Source organism: Perca flavescens, chromosome 21 (genome assembly GCF_004354835.1).
Source record: "Perca flavescens isolate YP-PL-M2 chromosome 21, PFLA_1.0, whole genome shotgun sequence".
In the NCBI taxonomy this organism is placed as follows: domain Eukaryota; kingdom Metazoa; phylum Chordata; class Actinopteri; order Perciformes; family Percidae; genus Perca; species Perca flavescens.
Window position 1 is genome coordinate 27,773,459 of NC_041351.1, and position 21,574 is coordinate 27,795,032.

General features: G+C 38.8%; 1 protein-coding gene across 1 annotated transcript; it reads left to right on the plus strand.

Annotated features, from left to right (window-relative positions):
* Positions 1-2,581: 2,581 nt before the first annotated feature.
* Positions 2,582-9,222, plus strand: LOC114547964 (nucleoside diphosphate kinase A1). The gene is made up of 5 exons (XM_028567533.1): positions 2,582-2,689; positions 6,463-6,595; positions 7,677-7,778; positions 8,518-8,630; positions 8,791-9,222. The coding sequence occupies exons 2-5, from the start codon at positions 6,467-6,469 to the stop codon at positions 8,903-8,905; spliced, it is 459 nt and encodes a 152-aa protein (XP_028423334.1). The 5' UTR covers positions 2,582-2,689; positions 6,463-6,466; the 3' UTR covers positions 8,906-9,222.
* The last annotated feature ends 12,352 nt before the right edge of the window (positions 9,223-21,574 follow it).

The window sequence follows — 21,574 nt, forward strand, 5'->3', positions numbered from 1 at the left end:
GGCGAGTAGAGTCGAGGCGAGTCGAGCAGGTACCATGTAATGGAAAAACACCATTAGTAAGTGGTGTCTGACGGTGCCGGTTGGGGGTGTGATGAACAGTGGCAATAATAGTCACAATAAAGATAATGGAACTATGACTAGAAATAGTAGTTGTAGTAGTTCATGGTGTAGCAGGGCACTGCAAGGCGTAGCAGGACGTAGCAGGGCGTAGCAGGGCGTAGCAGGGTGTAGCGGGGCATAGCAGGGCGCGGAGCAAGACCACGGCGATAGCTGCAACCATGATTTAGGGGCCACCCTAGTCCAAGGAAAACTTCTGGGCGACAAAAAACATAAGGGCTCTGGGGAATAAGCTCCCCAGAGCCAGTGGCGGCGCCAGAGATGTTCTTTTGCTGGTGCTTTGGGGTTGCTGGATGTTTCAGTGAGGGTGCTTTGAGTTTCCAGTGCCCTGTATAACTTTAGATTCGGTGATCCATTTATTCACATTTCTGTAAAACACATGTTTACTGTAATGCTCTTCTAAGATAAGAGTCAAGTTCTTGCATGAAGCCCTATCAGCTGACTCACCCACTGTGGCCTGGCTGTGTGATCCGCCTGGTCTATTCTTTGTGAATACGTTACTGCGAAAGTAAGGTCAAAAGTTCCGTGTATGCTGCACCCTTTGGCCGAATACGATCACCTGTGTTTTTTAGCCTAAAAATAATCGGTTTGTTTTATTAATGTATTTATTCATTTTTCAAATATAAATTATACTATTTACACATTAACGATTTTTTATTTATTTATAAATCAACCACAGCAATTTCTTGGGGGTGCTAAGGGCACGGCAAACCTAGGGGTAGCTACAGCACCCCCTAGCCTCTCCCTGGCACCGCCGCTGCCCAGAGCTAGGTTAGTAACAAGCATTTCTGGAACATGGATGCACACAGATGGAAAGAGAGAGGAGAGAGGAGCTCAGTGTGTCAAAGGAAGTCCCCCGGCAGTCTAAAACTATAACAGCATAGTTAAGAGCTGGAGCAAGGCAAACCTGAGCTCTATAAGGGTTGGTAGATGAATCTGACAACTATGAAGAGAAGCAGCACATGGGCAAACACAATGATTCTCAATTGTTCAAGTAGCAATCAGAGCTTTAGCAATAAAAGGGCCACAGCTGAGTGTTATCGGGTGATGACTCAGAAATGATGTTGGGAGACTTAGAAGATGACGACCAGTCCGATGAATTCAAATCACATGCAGCTTTATTCAAACAGTGAACAAACTCTCATGACAATGAGACGACCGTGAGCATACAGACGTGTCTGCCCAAGGGTGACCCACATGCACATCAAAATGGATCCTTTTTAAACTCTTTTTGTGCTCACACAGCCCAAGATATCTATTTCAGTGCACCAGTTTACTCTTAACCTGTACCTTTTATGGCAGATGCTCCTCATAGATTCCCACATTCCTGGCTCCAATTACTCTGTGTGAAGGTTTGTACCCAAACTCATAATAGATTTACACATGAGCTCTTCTGTTTTAGAGAAATGGATGCCAACATAGGAGAGAGGCATAGCAAGAGGAGTGGGAGTTAAAGGAGGAGGACACGGAAGAGAAAGACAAAGAATCAGAAAAGGAAGGGAAAAGTAGCACTTATGAGGAATTTGCCTTGGATGTTGGTGCATACATCAACATTAATAAAAAATAAACAAACAATAAATACAGAAACAAATAGGCCTACCACATATATAACTATTTAACATAAAAAAGAGGCCGTATGGATTAGTGCAGGATGTGCAAATGTCGAGGGATGAGTTCAGGATATATAGAATGTGCAGAGGACAGGATGTAGGATTGAGAGTCAATGTCATTGGGGGCAAGATGCCCCCCCGCACTTTACATGACGGTGCCCTCTGTCCCCCACACTTACAACACGTTGGTTGATTTCAACGCACCATAAGTAGCAGACATGCATGTTAATTAGGTTGCGTCAGTTGATTGATAGATTCATATATAGGCAATAATAAAAATATATACAAAAATATAGGGAGGAAAACTAAATCTACTAAATATGCAATAATTAAGATAAGTGTATCTGATGGAATAGTGGCATACTGTACATACAGCAGCCTATGTAGCCTAGTAAGTGTGACACTGAACAAGCAAAAGGCAGACGTCTCCTGATTAGGCATTCACACTTTTGTTTTACATTGAGCACATCAGTGTTCAGTTGGTTCTTAGAAAGACATGTTTGTATCATTTGTTGAGTTTTGCCTTGTGTGTGTGTGTGTGTGTGTGTGTGTGTGTGTGTGTGTGTGTGTGTGTGTGTGTGTGTGTGTGTGTTTTGGGATTTCTGTGTTTTGTAGGCTGTTAGAAAATGTCTTTAAACAATTGACTGTAATAGGCAGCACTGCAGCAGTAGGCTACAGATATTCTCGCAACACGAGAACTAAAGTTTGGGACTCATATGGTGTAGTCTCGCTGCTCTCGCATTGCCAGGCCTATCTCTACAGCGCTGATGCCGTGTAGGCAATAACCTCTTTGCTGTAGGGTGGGGACTAAATTGCTCTTCATTTTTGGCTCCAGTGTCTTGCCGTAGCGCCAGTCTCCGCCTCCAAGGATAAAAGGCGGCTGCGCAAACTCTGTCGGTCTTCTCCCACGTCAACCAGAGCAACAGCTACCAGAAATCCACCAGTCAACCGAGCTTTATAATGTGAGTGTTCTATTCCTCTTTTTTTTTTTACGTGTATATGTTACGTCTATATTAATATAGGCCTATGTCTAATTCCCCATGTTGTTTAAACGCCAGAGTTTGAAGCTAGCGTTCAAGTTAGTTTTCAGAAGTCGGTCTTTTCCAGCATGTGTGGTCTAGCGCAAAGTTATTATGTCCGATACGTTCTCGGTAATGCTGTGATTTCAGTAGTTACGTTAACGTTATGTTAACTGACGCTATAATGCGTTAACGGTGTATTGGTGGTGCTGCAGTCCTGGCAGATTGAGGCTTCCCTGACATGGCAAGTCAGTGCAGCAGCGCGAACAAAAGACCATGCGGATGGGCGTGAGGCCTAGGCCTGTGCTGCTGTCCCCTGGGAACAGGGTGGAACACTTCCTCGCTCTGTGGCAAAAATGAATTGGCTACTTGGGCAGTAACGAGGTGTCGCTCAGCCGGGTGAAACTCCCTTGTTTGGCAGCAGTTAACTGTTATTAGGGTTGAAGACCGGCTGTCAAGTGCAGCCGGCCGAAGACCAAAATGTCATTAACTCCAGTGAACTGTCTGCTGAACGAGCGCACGTGCAGTCAAATGCCTTTCAGACCGGCGCAGAGTTGCTTAGGAATAAGCCATATGATGAATAAGCGTGCAGGGCTGACTGAACACGAATTATGACCCCACATGCTATGCTAATGTCGCTATGCCTCGATTTGGCTAAGCGACTAGTAACCTTAACGTTACACCAACTTATTTGAGTAAATGTCAACGGTAGCGACTAACGTTTCTGTCATAATTGTTAAGTAACGTTAGTTGCTCCTAACACATAGCTAGTTGTTCAGGCTCGTGATACAGCAGTCCATTAGACATGTCTTATTTTATGGAGGCCGGTTTTGCAGATGTGTCTGGAACCCTTTTGTTCCACTTCCTTAAAGTGCAAGATCATAGTAGTCGTGCATTGGTGTATTGTAGGCCGTTACATCAGCCTGCTGCAGGTGGGACTGTGATTTGGAGTAACGTTACCGGTCTGTCTGCAATAGCTGTAGACCGTGACATGATTTGACCTGCATCAGAAAGCCGCTGATGTGTCATATCTGTTTCCCTTCCGTTAAAATCAGCCTAGCGCCCCTCTCCGTAGTCGGGTATGGTTCAGATAGGTAACAGGACTCTATGCTACACCGGTATTTTTGGAAACTCAACAATAACTTGTATCTACTCGTTCTGGGGCTTTATCATTTTCAGGCTTTGTCTTTTGAGATTCGATCTTAAAGGAAAATGATGCTTCTGCCAGTGTCTAGAATTCTCCAAGGTTTATTTTCATGTTAATCTGTAGTGTTAAGGCTTCATTTTTGTTTATTCCTTTTGTTGGAATAACTTTAGTTAATGCTCCCCTTAGCTGCACAAAATGACAAATCAAGTTTTCTGGAATAAACTATGTAATTGTATCAAAAGTAAACTTCTATCTTTAAGAGATTTATTTGGGGGGGGGGTGCTTTTCCACCTTTAATGGACAGGACAGCTAGGTGAGAGGGAAGACGTGCAAGAAATAATCACAGGTCAGACTCAAACCCTGGACCTCTGTGTCGAGGCATAAACCTCTGTATATGTTAGGGGTGGTACGGTTCATGAGAAAACAACCGAACCGTCCGGTTAACTTGTCTCTGTTCGGAATGTGTGTGTAGCGCTGTTCGTCAATACACTTCTAATGTGCACAAACCACTTACAGCTCTTGTGCCCTCTTTCAACACCTATGTTAAAACACTTACCAGAAATGACAAGCGGGATGAGCGTGACAAATGCAACACATGGCAGATGATTGGACGAACGCGTCACGTTGGGCTGGCTGCTCTCGAATTTCAAAACTGTCTTAACGGCATCTCGTTGTGAATACGATTTCATATTTTACGAAAATAGTTCACCGAAATGTGTTTCTGAAAACATTTTAAGCGAGAAACGGGCCATGCAGTTGCTGAATCTGTCTTCAATCGGTCTTCAGATTTTGAGAGGCAGCGAGCTGACCGCTCCTCAACGGTGGATGTGCAGTGCTGCAGGTCACGTCACCTGTATTTTTGTAAGAGCTACACTGAAGTTAGTTTGATAAATGAAAGTTATTTCAGTTGCTATTCTGTAATATTTCAATCTTATGTGCTAAAAAGGGCACATGTTCCTTTAAATGGCGATACACATTTTGTTGCCAAATAAATGAAAAGCTTGTTGAAATCCTCATTGTCTTCCCTCTTGCTGTATCAAAATCTCACCTAGCTTTCCTCAGATGGTCCCAATAATGTGCTTAAAGTCAAATTCCATTTGTGCATGATTACAAGAGAGAACTGTTTTAATACTGTATCCTACATTGTGGATAATATGCTGAAGTATATTTCTGGAGTATTAAAGAAAAAATAACAAGAACCGGAAACCGTGAGCCAAACTGTGTTTTGTGAACCGTACCACCCCTAGTAGATGTGTGCCTGCTCTACCCGCTCAGCCACAACTTGCTTAATTCTAACGTTTTGCATGCTTGCCTGTAGACAAGATCACTTACTCTGCACTAAGAGTGGCTGCCACTATCAATTATTTTCATTAAGCTGCCATATGTTCGTTTTTATAATTTAGTCTGTAAAATGTTACACCCTATTTCCCAGAGCTCAAGTAGATGACTTGAAACTGCTTGTTTGGTTAGACCAGCAGTTTAAAAAGAACCTTAAATGTTCAGATTTTAGCAGCTGGAACCAATGAGTGTCTGGCTTTTCCCCTCAAAATTGCTGAGGTTAAGTTTCTGTCAACTGACACAAATTGACTTATTGTTTTAACTCTCTCCTATAGCACTCTCCTATAATTGGTACAAAATTGCACTATGGGAAACTTCAGTTAGACCTGTAACTATTATGACATAATTGTGTAAATGTCAATTTTGTTTAATTGATAACCTTAGCTAAGGTCTTAAGGTGTAGACTGGTAAGGTTTTTTTTTTCTTCAAAAAAATAAACTATTACAAACTATACTATGAATTTTTAGCACTTTTTTTTTTTTTCCCCCAACATGCTAAACTGACTTTTTTTTTTTTTTTTTTTTTTGACATGCTATGACTTGACTTTTTAGCACTTTTTTTCTGACGTACTATACTGTCATTTTTAATTTTTTTTTAAGATTATTTTTTTGGGGGCTTTTCCATTTATTGTGAAGTAACAGTGGATCGACATGAAAGGGAGAGATGGGGATGACACACAGCAAAGGACAGCAGGTAAGATTCAAACTAATGTAGGTGTGGTTTATTCAAAACTTGAAATTTGACTGAAGGAGACAATCATATGAATTGTAATTATTTTTGAGACCATTATACAGCAAAATTTGGAATTGTTACAGCTCTATAAGCTCTATACATTTATATGGACTTGGTGGTAAAGTAAATATTCGTGAAAATGAAGCGTTCCCATAGATTCTAGTCTCTTGACTTGGTGAAAGTGACCGTAGAGTCGGTCCAGTGCACCATAGAAACAGTGAGGATAAAAGTCTTTACTCTGTGTAGGCGGGGCTGGAAGCCAAAGTCACAGTAGTTCACTTTAGGTGATCTGGCTGTCAGATCCACACTGACCGGAGCTGCGTGTCGTCTATGTGTTCGCTGTGCAATGGGGTCGGGGGCCTCTACAGCCCGCCCCACCGCTGACTGTGCCAAATGCAACCAAGACCTGTGAGTGACTCTCCAGCTGTGTTCCTCCTGCAGACTTTTATATTTCCTTTTATCTGTTTTTTTTTTTTTTTTTTTTTTTGTTGCTTTGTAGAATCATGGCCGAGCAGAAGGAGCGCACATTCATTGCCATCAAGCCCGATGGTGTGCAGAGGGGCATCATTGGAGAAGTCATCAAGAGGTTTGAGACCAAAGGCTTCAAACTTGTGGCCATGAAGATGCAACATGTAAGTAAAGATTATTTTTCTTAAGGCTTTGGCTTAGATTTACATTATGACTAAGTTTAAATTGGTGGCTTTCATAAGTCAGTGGTATTTATGTACATGATCTTGTGAGTGTGCCGACTGACAGACCTCCGGTGAGCTTAACGTGCTGCGTGTCTATTCCTGACTGCAGCATAGATTAGCCACAGTGTAAGGGTCTACTGATCCTCTAACACTTAGCATGAAGTGTGCTTCATTTATAAACCTGCATTATGTGAGAACTCATACAAAAAAATATTGTATAATGGAGGTGAAGTAGATTAACCTTAATTGGTCAAATTAGCTCCCGGTGTTAGTGGAGAAGTCGGAAGTGAAATGAGAAAGGGAGCCAAGTGCAGTCTGGAAGAGGAGCACAGCCTGAGAAACTGCAGATTATTCAATGTAGAGCAGCAAGTTTCTTTTCATGAGTAACCAGAACTCCAAATGTCATCACTTACTGGCAGACATCAGAACAGAAAGCGCTACACTAAAATGACTTTTACTGAATTGGTCAGATTTGACTTTGAGTAGTTGGGTGTGTACCTGTTTTTGTCCTGCAGTGTCAGATCAGGATTTCTGCTTATTCAACTTGAGGTACTAGAGTTTAGCAATGGAGTAGAATGGATTGGCCATGTTCCAACTGTAAACAAACAGTAGGGGTGGAGGGGAAATCGATACAGCATAGTATAGCAATACTTTTGTGTTGATACACGGGTGCCAAGTATTATATAAATTGCACATGACAATCTAGGTTTTTGGGACTATAATAGCAGGGACAGAGTTTAAAAAAAAAAAAAAAAAATTCTTTCTTCCTTCAATAAAACGGATAGGTCATTGAATGCATCACAAGACTGTAGCATCGCTGTAGTCCGTCTACATTCTGACACTTATCAAGGCAGCTGCTGCAGTGTACTGATTGGATGCCAGTGCCCCACCCCCAATTGATGTTAGCATGGGGTCAGGATTTGCTGTAGCTGTTGAAATTTTACAATATGGACCAATATTTGGTGAAATGGTTTCACATGTCCGATGTTTAATGTCTGTCCACGCTGTCTCCCTGCTGCAGGCCTCTGAGGACCTCCTGACGCAGCACTACCTCGACCTGAAGGACCGGCCCTTCTTTCCTACCCTCATGAAATACATGACCTCTGGTCCAGTTGTTGCCATGGTAAGAGGGGACCCAACAGATAAAATAAATTCCTATTTAACACCCTTTTTTTTTTCAATTCAAACCGAGCCAGTCAACGCGAGTTGATCCCTGGTTATGACATTCAGATAAGACATGGTCACAACGCGGACCAAAACACTAACCTGCTGCTAATGGGTTTACACTCATTCAGTAAACGTATAACTTGGCAAACTCCAGTCCAGCTAACTAGGATGAGCATTCGATTACATTTTCTTAGTCTATCGTCAGGAGAATTAACTGTCGACTATCTATTAATCATTATTTTTATATTAAAATTCATTTAACTTTTTATAAATTAAAAATGCAATGAAAATGCAAAATACAGCAGGTTTTTCCTCTCAGATCTTAATTACAAGAACAACTTGTGGCAGTTAAACTGGAGTTTGTAGATGTAGGTTATAGATGTATGCGGTTCTCTGAAGCAGCAGAACCTGCAGCTGCAAGCCAGCACTCTTAAACGGAGACCCTCTTTTGTTCCAAAATAATAAATGAAAAGAATCATGTGAGCCCTGGTTAAACCCTCAGTGTGGAAGGGCTACAAGACTGGTGTTTTTCAACCAAAGCCCAGGAGACCATTTATGGAACATTAAACCTGCTCTGCTGTTGTACAAAATAATACCTGTAATTTGTCAGCGGTTTGGAGAAATGTGTTCCTTCAAGGAGTACTGGGGCAGAACTAACAAAGCAGCCGGCTTCATCCCTCAGTTATGTCTTCCAGGTGTGGGAGGGCAAAGGTGTGGTGAAGACCGGCAGGGTGATGCTGGGTGAGACCAACCCCGCTGATTCCAAGCCTGGGACCATCAGAGGAGACTTTTGCATCGACGTCAGCAAGTGAGTGATTTGGTTGACCTCAGAGGAGCCCTAAACATCTCAACACGGCAGTCGGTAGTCCAGGGATAAATTTTGTGGGATATTAAGTTTGTTTCTTTGGACCAAATCATCTCAGATGCATTGTATTCGTTCCTCAGTTTGCTTTGTCCTTTGTTCTCAGGAACATCATCCACGGCAGTGACTCCGTCGAGAGTGCCAACAAGGAGATTGCCCTGTGGTTTAAAGATGACGAGCTGGTCCACTACACCAGCTGTGCTGCCAGCTGGCTCTACTGAGCACTCTGGGTCCTGCAGCAGTCCTTGCACTGGTTGGAGACCAGTAAAACATTAGCCTCAGATTTCCCTCTTTTCGTCCATAGCCTAGAGGAGAAGAACTGAAGTTCTTCATGCCTCAGTCATCCCATTCCCCCTGCCCCCCTACTCATCATACTGTACTTGGATCTGGTCCCTGCTGAGATCTACGTCTAGTCAGAATTCATTCCTCAGTCCCATTCCTTTAGGAAACATTCCATCAATCCTTACATGTACAGTTAATGACTTTGGCTGTTGGTTTTGTTAAAGGTGATCTGCTTTCCAATAAAATGCACACAATACCCACAGCCTCTTCATTCATGAATCCTATGTGACCTGCTGAACTCCACTGGAAGGGACTAGTTATGATACATGTATAATGTGGTGGTTCATATCAGATGCCTGGCAGGATTGGAGGGAGCATGGGTTATTTTTTTTTATTTTTTTTAAGTCTGTTCTCAGAATCTACATAGTTCTTTACTAAATGCACGGTGTTCATCTAATTTGCAGTCCAAATGATTAAAGGGGAACTTGATTTCATCGGACTCGGTGAAGCCTCATATTGGCTAAACTGCCACATTTTCCACAAAACCATGACTAAATGTTGTCCCCAATTTCGGAGTGTGGTTTTAGAGTCTGCAACGTAAGAAGGGATCTCATCCTGGGCAGCATAAATGACCACAACCAATAAAACTACATGGGTGCAGTGGTAGTACGGACTTAAGTAGTAACAGAACTACAGTGTAGATCTGTTGCATGTAAAAGTCCTGCAGGTCAAAGTATTGGCAAGTACTCATGAATAAATCATTGTATCACCTTAATGTTGCAGCTGGTAAAGGGGTGGCACAACATTTTTTTTTAAAGTACTTGATGGGTTTTTTTTGTTTTTTTTCCCCAACCTTTCTGGTCAGGGGTCCTGATGATACTTGCATACTTTTACTTATTTTCAGTGCAAGACTTTTACTTGTCACACTATTGGCAGTGTATTACTTTTACTTAAGTTAAATTGTCACACTAAAACTGCCAGGTGCAATAGGTGGACTGCACAGGACAAACCTAGCTGTGCTAGCTGCAAAGATTTTAGCTCTAAGAAGAATAAAGTCTAGCCTTTTCCACAGCCAAGTGTGGATTTCTGTCTGGATTTGTAACTCCATACCATTATAGTCATGAAGCATATATATAGAATCTATGTATTCATGCCACTTTTACATGCTGTAATGTTTTGTGAATGCTGCCCTCAGACTATTGGAAAAGCAAGGTATAGCTCAACTTTTGTTACTCGCAACATCTGTTATTCTGTGACTCTGGTGAATCATAAACTAGCTTACATATGCAGTGTTTCAGTGTGAAAGCCAGTTAACAAGCAGTGGAGTGACAATACGTGGCTTTGAGGGGAAGACGTCAGTGATAGTAGTGCAAACACTAGTCTCGCTTTGCCAGACCATCCACGCGCTGTAGTGATGGGTCATTCGCGAATGAGCCGGCTCTTGTAGGTGCACGACGGGAGCTGGCTCTATTTTTAAAAACAGCCTATAGAAATTTAATTATGTAATAATGAAATGAGTGGATTTTATTTTATTTAAAATAACTGACTATTTCAAAGAACAAAAAAATAATTATATAGGCACACAGTTTCGACTGTCTGATCAGCCTCACATTCTGTTCTTCTCAATCGTACACAAGGTGTCAACCAATTAAACGGCATGAGGGAGGGGCCGAGCCATCACACACACACACACACACACACACACTGTCAAACTCGGAGGAGAGGAAAAACAGCTCTGAAAACAAAACAAAAGCAGGAAAATGAGTCGGAAGCACAGCAGCATTTGGAATCATCTTAATGATGTAGACAATGTTAAAGCACAGTGTAGAATTTGCCAAAACAAAATCTCATATAAAGCCGGTTATATGCACAACCTACACCGGCATATGATACTGTGCACCCAACTGTGAAGCTAGCGGAGCTTCGAGAAACTAGCGGTTCCGCTAGTGACGGTGGTGGAGCGACTGGAGCCAGCACCTCACGTGGAGATGTATCCATTCAGTCAAGTAGGCCTAATCCGCGACCCACAGCAACGCAGTCTTCATTTCATTTCATTTAATAATTTAATTAGAATTGTTTTTCACACCTATCATAGTCAAAACATAAATTTTTTTAAAGAGCCGTTTGTGAGCCAAAAGAGCCGGCTCTTTTCAGTGAGCTGAGTGAAACGAGCCGGCTCACTAAAAAGAGCCGGAATGCCCATCCCTAACATGCTGCGGGGCGGAGGAGGGTCTGGCTAGTCCACACAGCATTCCTGGATGGGAGAAAAACATGCTCTGGTTTGTTGGCATTTCTTTAAACCAATCACAATCGTCATGGTTGGTGCTAAGCTTCGCACAGAGCCTCTGTAAAATAGTTGTGCAACAGAAAACTCAGATTGGACAGATAGTCTAGCTAGCTGTCTGGATTTAGTCTGGATAGTCCTCAGAAATCCAGCGGAGGTTAGAACGCCAACACAAAGAAAGAGGAAGGGGACGGACATCGGCGAAAAGACGTGCATCTGGCGGAATTTTCCGCTGCACCGGAGCAATCCCAGAAGTGGAACGACAAGGATATAGACTATGACATAATCAACTACATGAAGCTACACTGCATTGCTGGCTTATATGTGTAAGAAGAAGGTGAAGTAGTGAGAATAGTTGGAAAAATGGAAGTGGTTTTAATTAGTATGAATTTCATTGAAATGTTGAATTATGCCAATAATGTATAAAAAGTGGAATATTTTATGTTTTTTTTTGAAAATCTTAAAATGTGTATGAAGAAATATGTGAAACACTTTAATGTTTGAATGGAGTACGCAGTAGATACAGTTAAACATGCATGAAAAAGCATCTGAAGCGGTATGACTATTTGAAAGTGGGAAATGGATGAAGGATGCAAAATATAGAGTAAGCAATGAAAGAAGTTCAAATGGGAGCTTTACGGAAAGGACTTAAATGAGCTTAAGTACTAACAAGAAGTCAGGACAGCCAGTCCCTCCAGAAAAACGTGATTATGCGATTGCATAATCCAATGCATAATCAGCCAAAGCATAAGCATATTTATGCGGGGGCCGCATTTTTTCAAATACGCCGCACTTTCGCCACATAAATTGCAGATTTCCGCGCAAAATATGCGGGGCTTGCATGATTTCATAATCCCTGCATTTTCGTTGCAAAAAAGTCACATATATCTTAGCAGAAAGTTGAAAAATGTTGCGTTTACTTCACACAAGCACAGCCATTTTTTTGATATGTGGCATGGCAATGGGGCGCGTGTGATTGGAGATTTGTACCACGATAGGATATTAATGACTTTACAACAACTGCAGTCCAAATTCAATATCCCTAAAGAACATCACTATGGTTTTCTCAAGGTCAGGCACTTTGTTGAATCCAAGACCTTACCCCCTCCTGAACTAGTCATGTATAGTGAGGTAGAGAGGTTCCGTATTTCCCGGAGAGGCATCACGTGCTTTATCTCTTCCTTCTATGCATTGCTATACTCTCATAGTCCAGGGGATATTACAAGCATTGCACAGAAGTGGGAGAAAGATCTCGACATGGAGTATATTGAGGATGACTGGCAGGAGACCATTGAAGTATTTAAATCCACCTTTACATGTAATAGATTGAGAGAGACACAGTATAAAATATTACACCGTCTACACATAACTCCTTACATACTAAATAAGATGGACCGTCAGGTCTCACCTTTGTGTAACAAGTGTCATAGAGAGATTGGAACATGTTATCATTACTTCTGGCAATGTAAATTGATAAAAAGATTTTGGGCTACAATTTCACAGGAACTAAGTGGCATCTTTAATGCAAAAGTTAAGAGGGACCCAGTCCTTTTCATTCTTGGCCTCCCCTCAAGGGTGGTGACTCTAACCCGTTTAAAGTTCAAACTATGCGACAAATTGCTATTATTGGCTAGAAAATGTATTTTAATTAATTGGATCAATGATAAACCACCCACTGTAACATTATGGTATAGGGAAATATTCAGGGTCCTTCCTCATGAAAGACTTAGTGCAGTTGCGATGGGTAATGAGAGGTCTTTCAATGAAATGTGGGCTCCTCTGCTTAACTACCTACCTGAGGATATGGCTCGGCTAGTGATGAGGGGCCAGTTTTCTCTAAAATGGCCACGCCCACCTGGGTTAAATCCATAAGTGCCTTCTCTTGTACTGTGGTTTTCCAATACTGTCTTTTTTTAATATTTTTTTTATTATTATTATTATTATTTTGATTTTCTAACTCCGCTTGATGTATCTCTGCTAACTTCTGTAGAATATGGGCACTGTTGTGACTATAGCTACACGAATGGACAATGTGTGTGTATGCAGAGCAATATGGAGAGAGGCTCTGTTATGTGCTGTGAAGATGAAGGGGGGGCAATAGACTGGGGCATTTCCCTGCTGAGAATAGATGGATGGCAATATGAATGTATGTGTACTTTTATTTTATCTATCTCTGTTACTGACATGATGGCAAAATGTATAACTTGTGTTTCTGTTGAAAACCAATAAAAATCTGTTGAAAAAAAAAAGAAAACGTGCCGCATAATCAAGGATTTTTGCTAAATGCACAAAAAAATCACAATCACAAAAAAACTGCATTTTTCTGGAAGGACTGGACAGCTAGGTGAGAGAAGGCGGGGGGCCCAGGAAATCGTCACAGGTCAGATTTGAACCCTGGACCTCTGCGTCAGTATATATGCACCTGCTCCATCACTGATCCAACCCGGCCACAAACTACACTATTTTGCTCATATCAATAAACTCAGTTAATGGTTGCCATGACGTTTTAAAACCCACCCATCTGCTGGCTTGAATACGTAAGAAGAATTCCAAATCTATGAGAGATGTGGAACATTTTAAGGTTCGAATGGAGTATGAATCACTAGATACAGTTGAACATGATGAAAAAAGCAGCTGAAGCAGTACGTATAGTTGAAAAAGTGGAAAAGTGATCAAGGATCACTTTTCACACTTATGCTATACTTACTATGCTATGACTTTTTTTATCACTTTTTTCACCATACTATACATTAGTACTTTTTTATCACTCTTTTCGACATACTATACTGTCTTTTTTTGACATACTATACTATGACCTTTACTTTTTTACTTTTTAAACACTTTTTTGACTTACGATAATATGACTTTTTAATATCTTTTTTCGAAATACTATACTATGTATTTTTATCACTTTTTTTTCAACATATTATATAATATGACATTTTTATCACTTTTTCGACATACTTTACCATGACTTTTTTTTCATTTTTTTTCATCATACTATACTATGACTTTTTTTATAATTTTTTTAATCCTATAATATGACTTTTTATCACTTTTTTGACATGCTACACTATGACTTTTTTCGACATACTATGAACTTTTTTTGACATACTATACTATGTCTTTTTTTGACATATCTTTCTATGACCTTTTTATCATTTTTTTATCATACTATACTATGACTTTTTTTAATCATTTTTTGAATCCTATAATATGATTTTTTATCACTTTTTTTGACATACTATACTATGACTTTTTTATAATTTCTTTCAATATATTATGACTTTTATAATTTTTTTCATCATATATACTATGACTTTTTTTTATCATTTTTTGAATCCTATAATATGACTTTTTATCACTTTTTTTGACATGCTACACTTTTATGTTTTTTTCGACATAATATACTGTCTTTTTATCACTTTTTTCGACTTACTATACTATGACCTATTCCGACATGCTATACTATAACTTTTTATCACTTTTTTTGATATACTATACTATGACGTTTATCACTTTTTCCCTCATACTATCGATGACTTTTATATAATTATTTTCAACATACTACACTATGACGTTTTATCTCTATTTTTGACATGCTGTGACTTTTTTTATCATTTTCTTCGACATACTATACTATGACTTTTTATAACTTTTTTCGACCTACTATACTATTACTTTTTAAACACTTTTTTGACTTACGATAATATGACTTTTTAATATCTTTTTTCGAAATACTATACTATGTATTTTTATCACTTTTTTTCAACATATTATATAATATGACATTTTTATCACTTTTTTCGACATACTTTACCATGACTTTTTTTTCATTTTTTTTCAGCATACTATACTATGATTTTTGATCACTTTTTTGAATATGCTATACTGTGACTTTTTTTACATACTATACTATGACTTTTTATTCACTTTTTTCGACATACTGTAGTATGACTTTTTAATATCTTATTTACAACATACTATACTATGACTATTTAGCACTTTGTCATCATACTATACTATTTTTTTAATCCTATAATATCACTTTTTTGACATGCTATACTATGACTTTTTTGACATACTATACTATGACTTTTTATCACTTTTTTATCACTCTTTTCAACATACTATACTGTCTTTTTTTGAAATTCTATACTATGACTTTTTAGCATTTTTTTCATCATACTATACTATGACTTTTTTATAATTTTTTTAATCCTATACTATGACTTTTTTATCACTTTTTTCGACATGCTATACTATGACTTTTTTTTATCATTTTTTGAATCCTATAATATGACTTTTTATCACTTTTTTTGACATGCTACACTTTTATGTTTTTTCGACATAATATACTAATGTCTTTTTATAACTTTTTTCAACATACTATACTATGACTTTTTATCACTTTTTCAACTTGCTACACTATGACTTCTTCAGCATACTATACTATAACTTTTGTATCACTTTTTTCAACATGCTATACTATGACTTTTTTAATCACTTTTTTTGACATGCTACACTATGACTTTTTTCGATATACTATACTATGACGTTTATCACTTTTTCTCTCATACTATACTATGCCTTTTATATAAATTTTTTCAACATACTATACTATGACTTTTATATACATTTTTTCAACATTCTATACTATGACTTTTATATACATTTTTTCAACATACTATACTATGACTTTTATATAAATTTTTTCAACATACTATACTATGACTTTTATATACATTTTTTCAACATTCTATACTATGACTTTTATATACATTTTTTCAACATACTATACTATGACTTTTATATACATTTTTTCAACATACTATACTATGACTTTTTATCTCTATTTTCGACATGCTGTGACTTTTTTTTATCATTTTCTTCGACATACTATACAATTACTTTTTATAACTTTTTTCGACCTGCTATACTATTACTTTACTTTTTCAACTAGATACTATGACTTTTTAATGTCTTTTTTCGAAATACTATACTATAGGGCTGTCCTTGACTAAAGAAATTCTTAGTCGACTAACACTTATACGATTTTGTCGACTAATCGATTAGTTGATTTAATTGACAGAGCTGTGAGCTTTGAGAGGTGGTTAAGACTAGAAAAGCACAATATACAGTAAATGTAGTTAATTAACCATCTGTAAAACTGAGTTTCTCCACAATTAATCCTGCAAAAGCACCACTTTAAATCTTGTGTTTACCATAAATGTGCTCAGAAGTTTCTTGGAAATGAGTAATTAAGCATCAATAAGCATAAAAAATGACTAATCGACTAAAGAAATCTTAGTCGACTAAAACAAAATCGACCGATTAGTCGACTAATCGACTAAGAGGTGGCAGCCCTACTATACTATGTCTTTTTATCACTTTTTTCTACATGCTATACTATGATTTTTTTTGACATACTATGCAGCACCTCCCACAGCATCTCCCGGGGGACCCGGTCACACGCCTTTTCCAGATCCACAAAACACATGTAAACACATGTTGGGCATACTCCCAGGCTCCCTCCAGGATCCTTGCGAGAGTAAAGATCTGGTCCGTTGTTCCACCACCAGGACGGAATCCGCATTGTTCCTCCTCAACCCGAGGTTCGACTATCGGCCGAACCCTCCTTTCCAGCACCTTGGAGTAGACTTTACCAGGGAGGCTGAGAAGTGTGATACCCCTATAATTGTACTTGGTTTTTATTATGTTGAGATGTGAGAATCCCCTCTCACAAGCTGCACTGCTTAAAGGCAGTGTAAGAGACAGCTTAACCACAGTGTTGATGTTGGAGTAAGCATCTGGGTTACATGTATTTACTATTTGGACCAAGTCATACACAGAAGAGGCTCCCAGGCGTTTTCCTGCCTGCTTTAAGCGCATCCATTCTGTCACAGTGGTATCTTTGTCAAGTTGCAAGGTGGCCTCATATTTCTTCAAAATGCTGCAAACTGTTGTGTTTCCAAAACTGTGGAGGTCTTGCATTTCCTGAGGCCATGTTGAAGGATCAAATACTAAGAAATGATCACATGACTTGAGGGAGTCATATCTGATTTCAAACTCTTCAATTAACCCCCTGAGTAAGTGTGTCTTGTCAGCATCAGCATTAGAAACAGTGTTTGCCCTGTGGCTTTCACCATCAAGCAGAAGTGTGAACTGTCCAATGGCCACCATGAGTTCATCCTTACATTCTCCAATGGTCAGCTTTTCCTTCTGAAACCTAATGGATGTAGTCTTCAAAATGTTGCCAATGTCAAGCATGTCTGACAGAAAGCACTGAAAACGCTCTGTGCAGATATGCTGCAAGTCACTGTTATCACTCGTAGCCAGTTGCATTTTAATGGCTGGCAATAGTCTTGATATGTTTAACAGTGTTTCATGCCTCCATGCAGACCATCTGATATTATGAAACTTACCGAGTTTCACAAAGGAGATCCCATTTTCTTCACATAGCTTCTTCAGTGCAGCAGTTTGTTTTGCTTCACCTTTTTGTAAATAAAACTGCAGCAGCTTGTCCACAGAGCGATTAAATGTCTCACAGTAAGGAACGTTGCGATCAGCTGATTTTGCGCAATTCTCCAGTGTGTGTGCGGTGCACAGAATGTGCACAAGGGAGTCTCCAACCGCAGCAAGTTGCCGGAGCTTTGGCACAACGCCGTTGTAGATACCGACGTTGACAGCAGCCCCATCTGTGCACACAGCGACCAACTTTGTTGTCCAGTCATCCAAGCCTGTGTCCTACAAGTACAATGTAAACGATTTCCTGCTCAGTTTTTGTGATGTCCTCAGATCCATCAAAAAGCAGCCCCCAAAATTCAGCAGTCTGCAACTTGGCTCGTAACTCCCCGCTGATGACGTGAGCGATGCTCTGCATGATCCGTGTGCCCCCTTCACGTGAATGATATGCACCTCCGACATTTACTCCTAGCCGGTGTTAGGTTTAAAAAAGTTAAAACCAGGCTATGTTTGGAAAACAATGTTTAATGGGGCCTGCAGCTAAATTTAATCAAGTAACTACACTAATCAGCATTTGACTGCCTTACCCAAAACCTAGCTTCTAAAGAATTAATCAGGTCATGTCTGACATTTAGCATATGAAGAAGATTCTTTGTCCCCACAGGAAAGGTAACTATTGTTGTCTCTTTTTGGGGAGCCATCCCCTGCTAGGCCAGACGTGATTAGAACAAAGAAAATGCATATTGCTGAATCGGCACTACATGATAATCAACCTTAGTCTGTGACCTGGGGTAAACCTAAAATCAGAGGTGTGTCCTTAATCAGAGACCCACAATTCCACAGGAATATAATTCGGAAACTGAGGTGATTTCGGTACTTCAATCTGTGACAACGCAAGGGAAGCAGTTGGAGTCCGCTGTTTACAGTGTATTTGTTTGTCATGTCACATGACTGTTTTTATGTGACTCGCAAGGATGAAGCATGAGATCAGTCCGCTGTCAGCTGCAGTGTAACAATTGTCTTTTGACTGTCGTTTTCATGTTGTTTTATTAAACCTTTTGGTTAACTTTCAAGTCCCCCAGCCTCTCCTCCTTCCTCCAGAAATCAGAACGAACACGTCTTTTAGACTTTTTCTTAACACCGTTCCAGGTACCGTTCGTTCATTTGTTTTTGCTGTGACATATGAAATCGAAAAAACAATAAAACAACTCCTTTTCCGTTTTTTTAGAAAAACGAAAAAACGAAATTATGATTTGATTTTTTCCCGTTCTTGCACGGAAATCAGAAAAAACACTTGATATTCCGATTTTCCCCTGTGGGTGGTGCTAAATCTGATTGGCAGGATATGCATTCATTGTTTTTCAAATTAAGAGTTTACCCACACTGTATTTGTTAGCCTGTAAAATTAATAGTCTATATGTCAAATTAATAGTCTATATGCATGCTTTTTGTCACCCAATTATTTGGCTTAACTGACTGAAAAAATCTATTGAAATAGCCTAAATGTAAACATGTTCAGACAAATGACAGACAAAAGGCACAATCTATTTTTATAGGATAGATAGATAGATAGATAGATAGATAGATAGATAGATAGATAGATAGATAGATAGATTGATAGATTGATAGATAGATAGATAGATACTTTATTGATCCCCAAGAGGAAATTCAAGGTTCCAGTAGCTTAAAGACATCACACACAACATACACATACATCACTAACAGGATCATAAAAAAGCAACTCCACATGAATAGCATGGACAATGATATAAAAATACTAAATAAATTAAAAAAATTATAATACTAAATTAATTAATTTTTTAATTTATTTAGTATTATAATTTTAAGGGATATATAAGCATGAGACGCCTCTGAGACTGACCCTGTGATTCAGTATGAGAGTGTGTGTCATGGTGGTAGTGCAAATAGGTCCAATAGTGCAAGGCTAGAGTCTAGAGACCAGCATTAAATATGGACAATATAAGAGATCAAAAGTCAATATTAGAGGTTTGAAGTATTAGGGTTACAGCCATTGTTCATGTATTAAGTCATGTTAGACCTCAGTCCAGGCAGGCGGGAGGAGGGAGGGAGGGATTGTGCATATATGGGCTAATATAGCCAGTAAACAGTAAACAGTAAACAGTGGGCCAGTGGACAGTCAGTACATAACTGTTATTGTAGGAGGTAGTGGAAGTGGTGCAGAGGGAGGAGAGGCAGACAGGCTCTCTCTCCTCTTCTCTTTAGGGAAGCATTGTAGAGTTGTATGGCCCTGGGGACAAATTACTTTAATGCGTTAATACATAATAGTTATAATAGAGAATGTTAACGTTAGATTGTAGTGGAACAAAGCAGCACTTTCTAAGGTCAAAGATGAAGGGTTCTGAACCAAACATTACACAATCGGACATGTTTCAGCAGGAATGTGACCCGGAATTGGGGAGAATTTAACAACAGTGCCAGCTAAGATGACATGTGTACTGCTGTTAGCATGTAGCTACTATAGTGGTATACAGCAGTGGTCGTTGGAAGAGCTGTCATTCCGTCTTCGAAATGTGTACATTTACACTTCATCGCATTAATAATATACAGTCTATAGTTATTAGTCTTGATTGTTTGTATGACTATTGTATAAGAAAGATTTAATAAAAAAATAAAGTTGTGATGTTTGGTCGCTGTTGGTCGTCAAGTGTTTCAACACATGCGTGGTACAAATCGCACAGGAACTGATCCCAGTTCCACGCAACACAGTCCAACTTTTTCCTGAATGCAGATACTTTATTATGTACCAAAAAGACATGGCACTCCTTTCCATAGATCATTTTATTATTTTTAATATTTTTTAAATATTTCCCTGCTTTTTTTCACGCCTACTACACTAACCTTTCCTCAGAGTCTCTCTCTTTTTCCAAAGTGACAGATAAAATCTCTTACTTTTGACCTAAACAGGTGTTACTTTATGTGAATGTATACATTTTTATATGTCCTTGGTAACTTTGGCCCAAAGTAATCTGTGATAAACAGTATTATGTTTCATCTGGTTATTTATTATCGTCAAATCAAATCAAATTTAAGATGTATAAGATCTGATCAATGAGGCATACAGGCCATAAATAACAAATAGACAAAACAATTGTATTATTCATAAGAATTTAAGTTAATAAAAACATCTAAAACAAAGAATAAATGTATTATTTAAATACATTTATATTTATATTGTCCATATTTAATGCTGGTCTCTAGACTTTAGCCTTGCACTATTGGACCTATTTGCACTACCACCATGACACACACTCTCATACTGAATCACAGGGTCAGTCTCAGAGGTGTCTCATGCTTATACATCCCTTAGTACAGTCATGTGGATTTTTCATTGGATTTTTTTATTTATTTAGTATTATTATTTTTTCATTTATTTAGTATTTTTAATTTCATTGTCCATGCTATTCGTGTGGAGATGCTTTTTTATGATCATGTTTGTGATGTATGTGTATGTTGTGTGCAGGGCTGGACTGGGACAAAAAATGGGCCCTGGCATTTTTGGCCCAGGCGGCCCACACCCACCGTGATTGGTCAGACATATTCCCTGCAGACAGTCCTCTTAAAATATGTGTGCATTCTATGATATGAGTTGCCTATTGTTCAGCGTTCATGTGATCGTTCCTTCAAGAGGGGACTCAAGACTTATCTGTTGATCTTACACTTAAATAATTCATTCATTCTTAGAGTTATGATTTGTATATTTATGGTTTTTTTATATATATTTTTATTATTGATATTTGATATTGTATTGTCATTATTGTTATTATTACTATTTTGCTTAATATTGGCTTAGCAACTTTAAATTTAATTTTAACTATTG